At 36.0% G+C, this 17,941-nt stretch overlaps 2 protein-coding genes across 4 annotated transcripts in view; both read right to left on the bottom strand.

The window, feature by feature from the left end:
• The window catches only part of LOC110971776 (major histocompatibility complex class I-related gene protein-like), a 153,096-nt gene that overhangs the window by 21,280 nt on the left and 113,875 nt on the right, over positions 1 to 17,941 (bottom strand). The window lies entirely within an intron of this gene.
• Positions 1 to 17,941, bottom strand: part of LOC110964532 (class I histocompatibility antigen, F10 alpha chain-like) — a 70,454-nt gene that overhangs the window by 32,145 nt on the left and 20,368 nt on the right. Inside the window, exons 5-7 of the mRNA XM_051956072.1 lie at positions 7,149 to 7,244; positions 6,884 to 6,901; positions 6,657 to 6,727 (exon numbers count right to left, since the gene is read on the bottom strand). Coding sequence (XP_051812032.1) covers positions 6,681 to 6,727; positions 6,884 to 6,901; positions 7,149 to 7,244 — 161 coding nt within the window. The 3' untranslated portion in view covers positions 6,657 to 6,680. The remainder of the gene's footprint in view (positions 1 to 6,656; positions 6,728 to 6,883; positions 6,902 to 7,148; positions 7,245 to 17,941) is intronic.

Below are 17,941 nucleotides of genomic sequence, written 5' to 3'. Positions count from 1 at the left end.
GACCATTTAGTGCAGAGAGGTGGACATGAACCACACACCATCCTGTTTTTCTGTTCATGAAGTTTTACAGCTGCAGCGAATACACAGAAAATTGTACTTTTAAAAGTTATGTTTTCTTGTCTGATTAAAACGAGCAGCCTGTTAAAAAGACATTAAGTTTACAGAAGTCATCACCTGTCAGTTACTTCCTGACAGAGACCATCTTGTCCTGGAGGTTACAGAGGAGTCATTCTTCCAGAGCAGCTGTTTTATAGGTTCACTGAATAGGTGGGATGTCAGACATGAATGGATAATAGATGTGTCCTGATTGACTAGTTTAAAGTGGAATGTCAAGCTTCTTCCCTATTTATATGAATGCACCCAGAAAGAAGCTGGAGAATAATTGGTTTAGAAGGCAGATAGCTCTGCTGACTGTTGGAAGCAGTTTGTGAATGTTCTTTTTTCTGTCTCTAGTTTTTTCTTGCTTTTATTCCACATGCCACACAAGGACACTGAATCCCTCCTTCCAACATTCTGTTTCATCTGTGACTTTTTCTTATGTACTTATATTACAGCTTGTGCCATTTTCTCCTGTCTGTGCAGTTTGAGGAGGTTTGTACTCTACAGCAGTTTCAGTGTTTCTCACATCAGAATAAGGAGTTAATCAGAAAACTTCCAAAGCTCAGGCTGAGTAAGAATCAGGGTTCAGTGGAGTGTAGCTCAGTTAGTCAGTCTGTCCTGCACATTTGTTTTGTTTGTAGATGATTCTTCAAATCCAGCAACAATCACAAGATGATTGGAAATTGAAATGGAAATAACCTGCTATTTAATTATCTTCTCTGAACACATTAAACTTTTGTACACATCAAGTATCAGTGTCAGTATTGGCACTTGGTGTTACATTGTAAAGGAAATAAATATTAATATCACACAGCATCAATCATTAGTGTTTCTGTGGACTCTGGTCTGTAATGTGTTTGCTCTTTTCTATATTCCTTCTTTATTGTTAATGGAAAAGTACGTCATACTAAATATTTGCCAGCATCTAATAAAGTCACTTGTCATTTTTGTCTTTATGTGTACATGTATGTGGGAATATGTATATACATGTGTGTTTATCTGTTTTGTGTGTTTGTTTAGGTCACCACATGGACAGCTGGATAAAGTTGATCCATCACTACAGGAAGAGAATCCTCTGAGTTTGACGCCTCAGTCCAGTTCAACCTCATCACTCTGAATCTGTCCCAGTGATGACTGCTGAAAATGATTATTGTTCTTCATGTTCTCTAGTGGAACGTGTTGATTCTGTAGCTCTACATGCTTCAGTGTAGACGTTGATTTAACCAGACAACCTGTTAAAATGATCTTACCAACACAACGCTAGAAATAAAGACTGTCCAACTGACTGATCTGATCTGTAAAAATTAACATGAACTGATATATTATGTTGCTTTAGGATGCACTGTTCATATCCACATATTTAACCTAAGCAACTGTATCTTAAATTCTTGACCTGCTATCACAAATAAACAATCCAACAATGTTAGATCAGCAGCAGAGTCCTGACAGGAGGAACTGAGAGGAGAGATCACAGAGGATCAGTGGAGAAAAGTCCACTTCCATTCCTCTTGTGTTCATTAAAGAGGTAATTTTGCAGTTCATGATCTTACAGAGACTGTCTTTATCAAAACTGAGACTCTCCAAGATGTTTCCTACAGTAAACCAGGACTGTGACTGATGTGGACAGACACCAGCTTCATTAGCACACATGTAGCACACAGAACCTGGACAAACAGACTAAGAGACAGTTTTTTCTCTGGAGCCATCAGCGCTCTGAACACAATCACTCATCATTCACTGAGTTAAAACTATGCATCAAGCTTAATTCATGCAACAACTGGGTACCCACTGTAAATATTTTTCACTACACTTGCATGAAAATTCTTATATCTATCTGTGTTCTGTGTATAGTATATTGCCTGTGTTTATTATGTGTGTTATGTTGTTGTGTACGTGAATTGTATGTACAACATACGCACAGGTGCTCTGGCACAAATGAAGTTCCGAACAGAAAAGTAAAATTCTTTGAGCTTAATATTTAATTGTAATACTATATTTATGTTGATATATTCTCACTTCTGGTTTGTTCATTAAATTATTTTGTGGTGCACCAGATGGAGCAGCATTCCCAATTTTATTGTATGCACTGTCCTACAATGACAAAAAAGGCTTTGATTTGATTTGATTTGATGTTCTGGAACTGAAGCTGAACCTGTTAACCACTGGACTAAAATACTCCAAATTCTGTCTGAGGTCTTACAGAAGCAGATCAAACCAGACACAGTTGTGTTTGCGTTCAGTGTTGAATTTGTCATGACAGATGTGTCAAATAGTCTTTATAATGTGACAGGTTTTGTCACATTGTCTGCACAAAGACTGATTTTGCTCAACTGGAAGCAGAAAAACCCAACAGGTCATGTAATTTTGCTGACAGAAGTGACAAAGCTCTTAAAGTTAAAGAAAATAAATCACTGAGAGGAAAGGTTTTTTAGTTCTATTTGATGTCAACCTTTCATACATTCAGTAAGACAAACACATGACTGGTAGGTTATTGAATAACACAGTGTTGGTAAATATACAGAATATATGTATTGAATATACTGTGTGTAAATGCAGTTATCTGAGTTCAAAAACACCCAAAAACAGAAGCCAAAAAAATGTCGACAGTCTGAAAAAAATCAGACCAACATGGGATTGGTGAAGCTTTTATATTCCAGCATCACAGTATCTTATCATTTGAACACACTGCATGTTTATTATAGAATTCATTGATTAAAATATCATAAAGGTTGGTATCTTTATCACACATTAAACATGAAACTCACCGTAGTGGCACAAACTGTAACGTCAGTTTCCATGAAGCCTCTTAGGTTTCAGAGTTTTGATGTTTTCAACACTGAAGAAACAAAAATCAATTTAAATACCAGTGAATATTTTAACCTTCTGATAACTGTCATAACCTGCCAAGTTGATGAAATGTTAGCATTTAATGGCAGAACTTGAAAAAAACAACAAAAGTTATGTTTGGATTGTAACTTTAAAAAGGTATTGTAATCATAACGTCAATAAAAATGAAATGTGATACAGGCTGGTGTATGTCTTCAGAGGACATTATACTGTAGGTATAAAGTATAGAAAAGTGGAACAACAGTTGTGGCCAGACTTCAGTGCAATCACTAATTTATTTTATTTTTCCAGAAGACAGCAAAAGAACTACAATCTGTGAAATATGAGGAAGAGCTGAATGGACCTGCTTAAATCTTACACACACATCAAATAATAATAATAATGATAACAAGTTAATATTGTCTTAACATGTTTTAATAACCCTACAGTAGCTGTGAACAAATAAAATTAGAGGAATCTCTATTATTGCACAAATGTTCTTTTTAGAGACAGCAGCAAACCAGACATGAGAAAATACACAATTATTCCACTAAAAAGGCCTGTAACTAAATCATCAGTGTTATTCTCTCATCATGTGAAAAAGTCAAGTTTCTCCTTCACTTATGTGTAGAGAAACAGTTCATCATCTACAGAGAAACACTAAGACAACAGAGAACACTCAGGCAGCATTCATGAAAGTGTAGCTGGATGGAAACTGCAGGTGGAATCACAAAAGACACAGATATGCAACATAAGGGACAATCATCCACTAAGATCAACTCAAGAAGTGAATGTAACTTCACTATTTAATTTTTAAATGTTTATCAAACATAAAAAGGTCATTGTGAATCTGAATTACCAGCAGGAAAAATGTTCAAGAACATTTAACAGTGTATTGAAAAATTAAATATACCAAAAGAACCGTACAATCTACTATTAAGCCACACATGAAAAAATGATTTTGTAGAACAATAACACCGTTTCTTAATTAAGAACAACTTTAAGCATAAAATTTAACTGTCTTAGATCTGCTTGGAATCAAAACAAGATCTTTACAGAATATTTACACAACAGGACAAATATTTGAACTGATGTTTGTATTTCGTGCAGCATTTTGTCTGAATATCTAACAGTAAATATGATAAATGTGTTAATTCTCTGATTCATTGTGTTTGTATGAACAACACTGAGATGCTTTCAGTGATTTTATATCGTTTTAATGTTTTAATTCTCTGCAGACATTTGTCATGTTTTATCAGCAGAAATTCCACTTTTAAATTCAGAACTAAATGCATAAAACTATTGAGTATCACTTTGTTTGATGACTCTTCATTTTTTCTTGAATTTGAATCAGAAAATATTTCGAACTCAATCCCCAACACTTCTTCTACCAGTTTATAATAATGATGAACATCCAATGAATTTCCAGTTTATGGAGGAGAATGTGGTGACACTGATCCTTGTTTCAGTGGAAAAAATGTATCTATAAACCTAAAGAAAGAAAAATAAAATATAGTGTCGGTCAGTATAGCCTTCTTTAACCCTTTCCTCAGGTTAATTCAGGACCAGCTCTCCGTTTAAAGGGTTAGATTCTATCTCCCTATTAGTATTCCACCTAACAGGTTTCAGCAGAATAATTAAGCTGGTGTCGAGGAATACTCGCCTTGGTCCTAACTGTCTTCTTCCAAACGTCTTACCCCTCTTACTTCAATAAATACTCTCTTACTAAGCAGCCCACCTAAGTAGTAGAATTGATTTATTGACCACGTTTGTTAACGACAGCTTTCCTCTTAAAACTGTGGCACTTGTTGATATTCCTAGGTTCGTTTTAGAGGTTTGGATAACTAACCTCAGGGGTAATGTTTGAATAACTAGTTGGATTAAAGTAACCTTTAAGAACCATTAGATTTAATGCACACAATCAACTTAACTTTTTACCACTATGCAGAATAGGTGAATCATAATCATTTCATTAGACTTCTCTTTAAATGCAATATAGCGTTTTATTAAGCAATTATTAGCAGGGGCACAGCATTAATTCATGATTAAACAATTTAATTATTTCTGATTATTTCAAACTAAACTAAACTAAGCTGAGCGTACCTGAGAATCTTCTCTAATTAGTAAATTTAGGAGAGAGAGCGGACAACCAGGCCTTAGCTGCCACGCCCGGTCTTGACCTGCGTCTAGTTGAACTCCTCCGTGGACCAGCAGACTCGGTACGAAGTCTTCTTTGTGGGCAGAGGGTGTTCTTCCTAGGCAGGGGGAGTGGAGAGGTCCCAAAAGCCAATCGTTGGTCTGGCAGTTATCTTTAGTAGCAGCTGGAACACAAGTGCGGGCGTCTCAGCTGTCTTCTCAGTCGGGTGGTGGTGGTGGAAAGCCCCCGTCTCATCAGGCTGTGGTGGGTCACTGGGTCCTCCAGCCCCTGGAGTGGAGCAGCCCTCTGCTGCTGCCTCCTGCGCCTCTCTGGACGTCGCAGGTGCTTGCCTCTCTTCATCTCTGTAGAGTAACTGTAGACCTCTCAGGACTCTCCGTCTGGCAGAGTGTGGTCCTCGCTTGTTGAACAAAGTCAGAAAAAGACTTTGCCTCCAACGATGTTCTCAGCGAACTCTGGAGCCTAAGTCCTGCATTGTCTTCACGTCTCTTGGGCAAAAGGGTCTGGTGAAGATTCTTCAGAACTCTGGCGATGCTCCCCGGCAGCTCCGGCGAGCAGCATCTCTTGCAGCTCCGGCGAGCAGCATCTCTCCCCTCCGGGGGAGAACTCCGAATTCAGTGTCTCTGACTCTCTCTTTTTATAGTGTCATCCTCTAATACACACATCTCTGGCTAGGTACGCCCCTGACACCGTCTAACTCATGCATTCAACTTGTTATCACATACATCAGTAATACAGAAGTCATGGTTTTACAGCAAATACACAGCATCCACCTTCCGTTGTTAACACACACACACATTGCTTGAGACATGTTGCCAAGACCATATTTGGCCACAGAACTTCCTCAATGTCCTCCTTTCTGCAGTGTCATGGTGACTTCTGCTTTTTGCCCTGCACACAGCTCAGAACAGCACAGATTACTTCCATTCAAAACTCATTTAGTTACACTGAATCACTTTTTAAATCATTCTTCTTAGCATGATCAAATAACTCATTTTAAATCATTCTCTTCTATAGCAATCATCATTTCCAGAATATATATCAGCCTATTAATATCATTCTTGCATCAAGCATAAGCATAATCATGTGGTTAACTTATATAGTTTCTCATTTTAACTTTTCATTGGTTTGCTTAAAGCTTTTATTTAGGTGGTGGTTGCTCCTGGGATCTCAAATAACTAGGCCCCACTTGACAATAGTTAAACCACATAATAACGGAATCATTTGGACCTTCAATATTTATAATTCAGACATTTTGTCAAGTATTTACCTACAATACCCTTTATAGGTAAACAATACAAACATTTATTCTCACTCAGTTCAACCATTTTAATAAAGTGCTGTCACTGTTTTCTAAAGGTTAATATTACTTCAACTTGATATATTTTCTATTACTTTACTTTGACTTCTCTATTTCTCCTAAAATATAACTGAACTTCATGTATAACAGCTTCACATTTTTGAAGGATTAACTGAACTTTATTGTTTTTACAGCTACAATGTGACAGAAGTTTTAATGTTAAACTTTACATAACATGTTTTAAATCAGTTTTGTTCAACTTATGAACCAACTCACTGAGTGCAGGGTTTAGTTTGTCATTCAGGCTTTTGGAAGCATTTCCTCCTGAACCTCTCTGTTCTCTACAGCTGTAAAGTGAGAAACACATTAACTCCCTCTGTGATCTGAATCAATACTGAGTTTCACAAACAAATAAAACTAAATGATTAATTTTGCACAAAATACAGAAACCATTTAAATCTATACTGAATCAGAGAAAATAGATTCAAAAATGTTTTACTTACGAGATGGAGGACGTTTGCCTGAAATTACAAGAAAATAAAAATGATTTCAGTTGTTGCAGTTGAAAGTTGTTCTACATTATTTTTTTCCAATCACTTCTCCCTTACATTAATATTATACAGTAGTCGTATTTTCATAAAGCTGTAGCTCTCAGCTTTGCAGCAATTACTTATAGATTTTACTGTGCTCGGACTTAAGGTTTATTTCATTTTTGCAATGCAGATAAAGTCAAAACGCTGAAAGAAAACATCTGTTTTGTTCTCGCACCATTCTTCTTTTTGTAAACATAGAATCCAACCACAGCGATGACAGAAAGAACAACCACAGCAACAACGATGGGGATGATCATGGGGAGAGGATTTCCTGTTGAGCAAATAAAAACAAACAAATCACAACCTGAATACATGAAGCAGGTGAGAAAAGAAAAACATAAATTTGACAGTTGACAGTCCTGTAAAAATCAAGGTTTACTTTACAGATACTCTATGTTTGTGTTCCTGTTGGTAATTTTTATTTTGTTTCCAGCTAACAAGGACATAATTAGAGAGTCTGGACTCATTTCTTCTTTCAGCTTTGTTATCTTTGTTCAGCTGCATGTCTCTGAGCTGGTTTCTGTCCCACATACTCTACCAGTCAAAAGTCTGGACACACCTTCTCATTCAGTGGTTTTTATTTAATTATTTCACACATTGTAGACTAATACTGAAGACATAAAAAATATAAAGGAATACATATGGAACTATGTTTTAAACAAAGAAAAGTGTTAATCTTCAGTTTTAATCTACAATGTAGAAAATAATGCAAAGTATAGAATGAAAAGGTGTCCAAACCTTTGACTGGTGTAAATGTTATTAGCCCTGGAAATACACATCAAGAGAGCTTCTAACAAACATATTTAAATTCCATGTTTCTTTTAACTGCAAGCAACATATTTAGCAAATAAATTTTATTTTGACTGTTTTGTTAAGATTCAAACCATACATTATCCCATTTATTAAATAAACCTCTTCTACAACTGTCCAGTAGTTATAGAAATACTGTGGCTGTAAATTCACATTTTCATTTGCACATTTTTGTGTACTCTTTTAAATAAATTAATAAAAAATACTGTCACCCTTGTATATTCCGTTGTATATTCTGATTTTTTTTCTATTTTGTATTTTCTATATTTGCATCTTATTTCACTTTGTTTTAATTTAGTTTAATTGAATGTAATTTCATCTCATCTTATTTTACCTTTACTTTATTCCTTAATATTTTGTGTTTTCTTATTCTTTATTATTTATAATTGAATATCCAGCTGCTGTAACAACTTCATTTCTCTCCAGGGATTAATAAAGTCATCTAAGTTTAAGTTTAAGTTGAACTCATGAGCTGTGGTTACACACTAAAAAGGCATCAAAAGGTCCTTGCAGATTCTGTCTGCACAAGTCCTAAAATAAATGAAGCAGACGGAAAAATAAAAGTGAACTAAATCTATGTGTAATTGTTGACATTATTCAGTTTTAATCAAAGTGAAGTAAACTGTGATGAACATCAATAATTACTTTGAAACACTTTCATCCCTTTAATTTTGAGTTTTTTGGGAGTTTTAATAGACGTATTATTGAAATACTGACATCAACCTTAAAATTACATTTAAAATCAATATGAAAGAAACCAACCAAAAGACAAAGTGAGGAAAAAGAAGTTCCAGCCAAAGCACATACAAATACATGAACTGTAGAATTATTACAGCAAACTAGATGTGTTTCAGCCCCCTTCATCATCTCTCATTCCAGTCTTACTTTCATTGGTCCTGATCACTGATTTGTCCAGTTTGGTGATGATGTCGTCTTTGACACCAGACATCTGAAACACACAGTCGTACTTCTTCCAGTCTTCAGCAGGGATTGATGAAATCTTCAGGTCAACACTCATCTGGAAGGTTCCATCATGGTTGGGGAGGATCTCTCCTTTGTCCACGTCCTCATGAAGCTCCTCTCCATCTTTCCTCTAGAACAAGTCGGCTCTGTCGGGGTAGAAACCTGTAGCGTGGCAGGTGACCGGAGAGGAGGGAGTCTTCTGGAGGAGAGACACTGAGGGAAGAACTGGAGAGAGAAGAGAAAGACAGCTCATAGTTTCTGGATTACAGTTCATCTCAACTGATAAGACACTGTTCCTGAAAAATAGCACACATTTCCTAAAACAATTCACGTTGCACATTATTTTTTTTATTTTACACAATTCACAAAGCACTGCACACTTCTTTCAAAAGTGCACCTTATTGTCAAAATCTGAACTCTGTTTTCAAAATTACAGTTTTTCTCAATTGCTAAAACACTAAACTCTATTGTCTGAACCAAATTCTCAGTTGCCTGAACCCACTTATTGAATCAGTCACTCTTTTTGCAAAACCATAAGCACTTTTCACCTGTTTAGACACATCTTGTCAACACATTGTCATTGTGATGCACCTGTGCTGCAAAATGGTGAGCACTGGTGAGCAAAAGTCAAACACAGTTAAAGCTCAGGCGTCACCGCTTGAACACAACAACTCAAAATTGATCACACTTGTGGCTAATGATGTGAAGGTACATATAAGCCAGAGCACTGGTTTGTGAGGCACTACAATGGATGGAAATCTAAGAAGAGGAGCATGGATACGGCATGTCAGGGGTTTTTCCCCGTTGCCTGGCCAGAGAAAATGTGTCCTGTGATGTAGATGAAGTCCTGTGGCCTGACCCAGTACGGAGAAATGATGCTGTGGCAGAGTAATGCACTTCTTTTCTTTGGACTTCATTTGTCAATTTTTGTGCTTTATTTTTACATACAAGTGCTCCATGTAAATGCACAGGATTTCTGTTTTTTTTGCAAATTCTTTTTTCTATGTACAAGTGTTGCAAATGCCCAGGTATTTTGTTTTGCAACATGCATTTAGCCTAAACAAACATTTATTTCTACCGCTTCATGTCCTGAGCATTGTGTTTTCCTTTTTTCTATGCAGTGTTTAGTGACTGCTCAGTAGAGTATTTAATTTTGATTGACTTGAAGCATGATTTGACAGCAAAGTTCAGTTTTGAGCACAGATTGAACTGTTCTGGGGTGAAAGTTTGGTTTTGCAAGAAGAGTCAGAGGTTTTGTGAATGTAGCTTGAAAATTAGGTTTTGTGTTCACAGTTTAGGGAAAAGGAGAGCAACTTTCCAGGAATGTGTCTTAGCAATCGAGAAAAACTGTAAGACACACGAAGCAAAACTAGGACACTGCACTGCTAAATACAAAACACTCCTCTCTCACTGTGTTTTCACATGAAATATCAAAAAATGATGCAGCCCTCAAAAATGACAACTTAAACACCAACGCATCCTACAAATAAATCAGAGGGGCCATTGCAGTGCCTGACTGTAGATTATAAAATAAAAATAATGTTAGACAAAAAATACAGCACTGTATTGTACACAGTACAGTATGCAGATATTTACACCACATCTGCATCAATTCTTTCAGCCTGGTCAGGCCACAGGACCTCATGTTTTCTCTGGAAAGAAAGACCTAGTGAGTCTGATCCAGCCCTGACCTGCATCAACAGAAACATCACCACATGTCAAGACCTCTGATTGAAAAGATTTTAGCAAAATATGGCTGCTGCTCATATACCTTCCACCTCCATGTAGAGAAGAATTCTTCTATAGGATTCAGAAAGGGAGAATATGGAAGCAGAAAAACTAAAACAACTTGGGGGTTCATACTGAACCATTCCCAAATCAATAGTCCTCTATGACATCTAACATTGTCCCAGACAACAAAAAACGTGTCTTCTTGCCAAATGCCCTGCTGTACCCATGTCAGTCGACCCTCACCAAGTCACTCTAGGAAAGTCAACAAATGCTTGGTGTTGTACAGAACTGCATGACGATCAATTACTCCAGGATTGCTTATTGCAGCACAGAGGGTTACGTTCCCCTACGCTGACCTGGGACACTGACAATAGTCCTTTGTCCAATGATGTTTCTCCCTCTTCTCCTCCTCTTGGCCAGGTTGAAACCAGCCTCATCCACACAGATGTATTCATGAGTATCATCAGTATCCAACTGAAAAACTCTCTGGAACAAACGCACACCAAACAGAGAAAAGTCAGTCATGTACACTTTCTGTAATTTTACTAGCACTTGTGAACCAGATTTATGGATGAGATTTTTTTTACAGTATTCTCAGAGCATTTCAGACTGTTTGTATTGTTCCAGTATTGACGTGTCACTGAAGTGACAAACAACATTTAAAGTGATCATGACCATGTAAAGTGATCCAGGACTCGGAAGGTCCAGGTTATGGTTCTGGCCGTGGTCTGGGTCGTTTATGTCCTCTTCTTCCAACATGACCTCTTGCTCCTCTGACATCCATTCTGAACAGCTAATTCTGTTTCCCAGCAGGTTTTATAGAGTGCAGTTCATTGGCAAAAGTGTTTTCAGTTTTGACCTGTTGTGTTTTAATTGTGACAGCAGTGTTGGAGCAGTGTCCCAGTTCTGCTTCCTACTGTTCACTTTTTAAAAAATGTCTGCTATGAGTGAAAAAATGTGTTCAAATGAGCAAAAAAACGTTTTCAGTCTTGTGCAAAAAGAGTGGAAGAGTTTTGAAAACTGTGTGCAAACCATGAATAGTGTCCAAAATTTGGACAGCAGAGTCCTGTTTTTGAGAAATGTGTGCAGTCAGTTGGTGGCTGTGTGCAGTGAATGGAGTTTAGTGTCTTATCAATTGAGAAAAACTGTAATTGAACTAAGCATTCAAACTACATAATTTAAACTAGATGTTTATATTAGTATTCTCTAACATTCTTTTCTCAGTTGATAAGACACTAAATTCCATTCCATTGAAGTGTAGGCAAAGCTGAGGGAGAGTCAGATAACCAAGTGAAAACTTGTTGAACCAGAATCCTGTTGATGTTTAGACACCTGAGGCTGTTTTTCACTTTGCTGCTGCTGCTGTGGAATAATTACACTGAGATGTGCTGAGGTGGATGAGTGGGGATTTCAACATTGCTTTGGATGGCCTTCAAGATAGGGGGCCTCCACGAGCCAATTATTTTATGGCCTCTAATTAAACACAGTTTATGTACAAATTTAGTATAACTGATATATGGAGACAAAACAATCCTGATGTGAGGTCATATACTTGGAGCAGTAAAGCGCACACTAGTTTATCACACAAAGACTTTTGGCTGGTTTCCACTTGTTTTGATAGCAGCCTCATCAATGTCAATATCCTCACTCCTCCTTTAACAGACCACAAAGCAATTTCAATACAAATCTCTCTAAATCCTAATATTCACCAGAGGTTGAAATTGAACAGCTCTATTCTTAAACACGAAGCTGTTTCCAAAACTGTCCTTTCGCTAATTGACCGTTTTTGGAATAAATCTTTATTAGAAAAAAAATTCTGTAGTAATTGGGAACTGTTAAAATTCGAACTATCAAAATGCTTTAGAGCATACGGAAGTTCAGTCACTAGAGCTAAAAAAGCTGAAGAAGAAAATCTAATCTCAGAAATAACATCAATAACACAAAAAATACCTCGAAATTTAACTGAAAGTGAACATCAACATTTAATGAGTCTACAAAACAAATTGGCCCACATTTATAGATTGAAGGCCGAAGGAGCCTTTGTGAGAAACCGGAGAAGATGGCTGGAGGAAGGGGAACAGAACACTGCTTATTTCTTTCGACTTGAAAGAGTTCAAGCTAAAAACAACACAATACAAAAACTAAATATTGATGGAGACATTATAGATGACCCTCGAAAAAAAGCTAATTGTTCAGATTTCTATACCAAATTATATGAATCAAAATATTGTGAAGAATCCACCTCTCAGTTTTTGGGGTCTCTTGCAGAAACTAAGTTAATCGACACTGATTTGAAGGAATTCTGTGACAGACCACTAAGACTACAGGAAGTTATATCTGCTATCGAACACCTCAAGCCTAATAAGTCTCCAGGCACAGATGGGATTACCTCTGAATTCTATAAAACGTTCTCCAAACAGCTTGCACCCTTCCTCCTCGGTCTTTTCTTAGAAGGTATAGGCAATCAATCCCTTCCTCCTTCCTTAACCCAAGGCCTCATAACTCTAATACCAAAACCAAAGAAAGATCTGCTCCTTATTGATAACTGGCGTCCAATTTGCTTATTTAATAATGATTATAAAATATTTGCACTGATATTTGCTGAAAGAATAAAATCAGTTTTAGATCAAATAATTGACGAGACTCAATCCGGCTTCATGAAAAACAGACATATTTCCAACAATATTAGACTAGTACTTGACTTAATTGATTATTCCGATTTATGCTCTGATAAAAGTCTGATCCATTTTTTAGATTTTTACAAGGCTTTCGACACAACTGAACATAAATTCATATTCCATGCCTTAGAGAAGTTTGGCTTTGGTTCTTATTTCAGCAGTGCTATCAAAACAATGTATACAAATGGAAACTGCTCAATCAGATTGCATGCTGGTACTTCTTGTTTTTTAAACGTGGGGTCAGACAGGGATGCCCCATATCTCCTTATCTCTTTTTGCTTTGCACTGAGCTACTCACTGACTTTATAAAGCTCAGTCCATTAAAAGGTATCTCAACAGCTGGTAACGAAGTTATCAGCCAACTGGCCGATGATACATTAGTTTTAAAAGATCTCTCTCAGATACCTTTATCTATTGACTTGATAAATACTTTCTCTGCTGCTTCTGGACTTTGCTTGAACATAAAGAAATGTGAATTGCTTACTCTGAAATATTGTGACATCCCTTCCATTTGTAATACAAAAGACACTATTACTTACCTGGGAATCGTCATTACTAAAGATAAAGAAACCAGGTGCAATCTGAACTTTGACCTAATTATTAACAAAACCCAGAAAAAATTGAACCAGTGGCTACAAAGAGATTTGTCATTGAAAGGCAGAATTTTGCTGACCAAAGCTGAGGGAATATCCCGTCTTACATATGCTGCTTTATCTTTTGATATGAACAAAAGGGTCTTAAAAGATATTGACAGGTTGCTGTATAACTTTATATGGAGGAACAAAATCCACTATATTATAAAATCAGTAATAATGAACTCATATGATAAGGGTGGACTTAACTTTTAAGACTTCTAAACAATACTTTCAAAATAAATGGGCTTAAACAATTCATTAAAAACCCACTCTCAATTTGGAACTTCATACCAAATTTTATTTTCTCTAAATTAGGAGGCCTAAATTTCCATTTATTTTGTAATTACAGTGTTGAAAAATCCCCTCAAAACTATCCAGCTTCCATAAACAGATGCTTCTCTCTTGGTCATTAATCTATAAACATAATTTCTCCCCACACAGATACTACATGTGGAACAATAAAGACATCTTATACAGAAACAAATCCTTGTTTTAACCTTTCTGGTATACTCACAAAATACTCTTGGTTCATCAGTTGTATAACCCAGATGGGTCACTCATGACATATCAAGAATTTACTCTAAAATATTGTATCATAATCCCTCTTAATGAATTTAATATTGTTATAAATGCAATCCCCAAAGGAGCAATCATGTTATTTGGAAGTACAGCAGGACAGACTCCAACATTATTACCCACTGATGCAACCAAACTTGAAATTGGTCAGATTTGTTTCTCCTCAACAAGCAATAGAAATCGTCGTATACGCTCATTATTTCAGAAAGATGTCGTATCAGTCCCATATGTGGTATCTTATTGGAACACTTTTATTAATAACCTTCACTCGAGAAAGACCTGGAACCTGCCAGCTATATATATATATATATATATATATATATATAGATAGATAGATAGATAGATAGATAGATAGATAGATAGATAGATAGATAGATAGATAGATATAAAGTAAAAGAAGTACCTTTTAAAATAATTCACAGATTTTACCCATCAAAAGTTTTTTTGCAACAATTTAAAAAAAAAGACAGACATAAATTGCTCTTTCTGTGAAGGACACCCTGAAGATGCATTTCATTTATTTTGGTCTTGCCCCTTCTCCACCAAATTATGGGAAGATATTTGCAAATTGATTTCTACTTGTATTGATTCAGATTTTTCCTTATGCTTTGAAAATGTTTTTGTTCGGCTTCACTGACTATCCATCTGCCAAAAGAAAACAATTTTAGATTATTGCTCTTATTATATATTTAGCCAAATGGCATATCCTCAAATGTCTATACAGTAATCAGAAACCAATTCTTTCCATTTTTGATAATGAGGTCAAACAGTACATTAAAACTATTAGACATTCCACTAATATGAAGGCCATTAAGACTGTTGATCTGTGTGCTCTTTTTAATATATTTGTATAATGTAATGTTCTGAGGTGCTACACCTGAGTGTTTGTAAGCCCCTGGCGACTTATTTTTTACAGTGTATCGTGGTGCACTGTACTAACATTGTTTCTTTAACTAAAGATTTCTATATAAAAAACCTGAGTTGATCAAAGTTTAGAGGAGTTGGCAGAGTGACAGCGCCCCCTCTGGACACATCCTGTATCTTCCTCTGAGGTCATGATGGGAAACTACTTCAGAATCACATTAATTTTTACAGTCAAGCCAACTTTATTTAAATGGCTGTGGAATTCCCGAAATTGACAAATTAAAGTACACTCCTTTTAAATGGTTTATTCCTACCTGAGGATGTCAAATTCATTTCTGTTGGTCTCAATCTGTCAGTTTATCCTCATAAATGACTCACAGCAGATGTATTCAATGAATTAGAAGTTATGGAAAAAAAATCTACAAAAATGTTTTTAGCATCAATGAAGAGTCATGAGCAGTAAAAAAAATCCCATAATTTCAAGAATTTCTCCATTTAGGATAAAGCATATACATTTATCCACCCAATCAGCTAAATAAATTTAAAAAAATCCTTTTACATTTACATTTGGAACAACAAACACAAAAAACACTTAGCTTGGTTTTCAGAAATATTTTATTTAAGTATAAAATTCTAATCTGTATCACACTGGGCACAACAATGGCCTCAATAATCCCGACACCACACACCGACCCCAAAGAAAAATGACAAATAAATATAAGCCAATAAACAAAGCTTTGAGAAAAATTCCACATGAAGAAAACAATCTGAAGGAAACATTTCTAATTGAGAAAACCTGCTATACTCTAAAATAAAATTTTGCATGTAGATATATAAATGAGGATCAAACAGCAAAACTTTAATTTCCAAACCCACTAAAACAGCTGCAGATTAGAGACCATTTACAGACCATCAGAGATCTGAATCTGATCAACATGTCAGAGGGATGAGGCTGAAATCCTGCATCAACTGTGTTCAACCAAAATCTGCTCCATTTTGATCATTTGATGAACTCGACTGACAAAAGGATAATCAGTGTTCATCAGTCATGAATTCAAACACAGAGCTCTGTTCAGCTATGTAAACATGAAGAGCAGCTGTTTGTTCTCTCTTCCTGTCTTTGACCTCAGAAAGCTGCTGCAGTGATTCCTCTCCACAAAACATCTGCCGACACATCTGGACAGCAGCATCACCTCTGACATGTCATTCATTCACTCAGAGGAAGATTCAACTTCACTGTCAAACTTCTGATGAAACATTTACCAAGAAAAGAATAAACACAAACTGCATTTAATGGCAGCATGTAGACAGAAATGAACCCTGGATGCTGGTAAACAGGAAAAAATGATGACCTGAGGCAGAACAAGTAAAATGTTTCACAAAGGAGATTTAGACACATTTGAAAAATTGAAGAGTTCATTTGCAAAAACAGGTAACTCCATTTTCAGAAAACTCATTTTTTCATTGTTTGCTTGAGATAATAATAATAATAACACTAATAATTTATTTCTTCTCTATTTTGTCATGTATTTTTCTACTGAGTCAAATCCACTCAACTTCAGTTTGATTGATATTATCTCAAGTAAACAACAAAAAAAAGTTTTCTGAAAATTTATCAAAACGGAGTTATCTGTTCTTGCAAATGAACTCTTCAATTTGATTTCAAGTCAGAAGACTTTGTACTTCGCCTGGTTTTGTAGATTAAAACCACAGACTGAGATTTGTTGACGGCACATTCATTCATTAGTTTTTTAGCATCTTCTTCTGTTCGTCACTGATCTTCTGTTTAGACAGTTGAACAAAAAGAGAAATAATGAAGCCGTTATTTGTCAATATATCACATTCTGTCACCTTTCACTCTATACTTTACATCTAGATCTTATTCTGTAGTTACACTGAATCACACAGTGAGAAATCAATCAAGAGACAAATATTTTCACTATAAAACATCACAGGACGACAGCATGTCTAAATGTTTCTGAATGTCTGGTGAAACCACAGTAATAAATACATGTGTGTTTAGTTTGATGCGCTGTGTTTACGTGATAATGTACTCACCTTCTTAGGGTCTAGATCTTCAGCAGAGGAAGTCGAAGTGTCAGAAGTGCCTAAAAAACAAAACAATTCATTGAGAAAAAGAGAATTATGTTGTGAGACAAAACTTGATTTTAGTGGTTTAGTGATCAAGTTGTTCCAATGGATGTTTAAAAAATCTTCATAGGAGTTCAAAAGTAGAAAATAAACTTGAAACATGTAAAATACTTACTGCTGCTACGACTGACGCCTGAAATACAGAAAACAGCATTACAGAGGTGTTATTCATTCAGAATGTAGGAAAGGACAGCAATAAAAGCATCTATATGCAGCTCTAGTATAAAAGATTTCAACTGTCAAATAAATATCGAATATTTAGACTTTGCAAAGATGAAAGATATAAAGATTTTACAGTGCTGACACCAAAAAACTACAAATGTTGATACACACTGAAACTAACATGGGATAAAAGATGATAAAAAAAAACATGTATTGTTCCTCACTTTTATAGTTTCTTCCACTGATGAGATCATATTTGACAGCTGCAGTGATGCCGGCTATCAGGACCAACAGTCCTCCAACACCTCCAACAACAGCAGCAACAGCAGCAACAGGGAACCCTGACGAACCTGGAACCAAAACCAGACATTCACCCTGTTTATCTCACTGTTGAACCT

Source organism: Acanthochromis polyacanthus, chromosome 11, assembly GCF_021347895.1.
Source record: "Acanthochromis polyacanthus isolate Apoly-LR-REF ecotype Palm Island chromosome 11, KAUST_Apoly_ChrSc, whole genome shotgun sequence".
Lineage (NCBI taxonomy): Eukaryota > Metazoa > Chordata > Actinopteri > Pomacentridae > Acanthochromis > Acanthochromis polyacanthus.
Note: the sequence above shows the minus strand (reverse complement) of the source record. Positions and strands in the feature narration are given on the sequence as shown.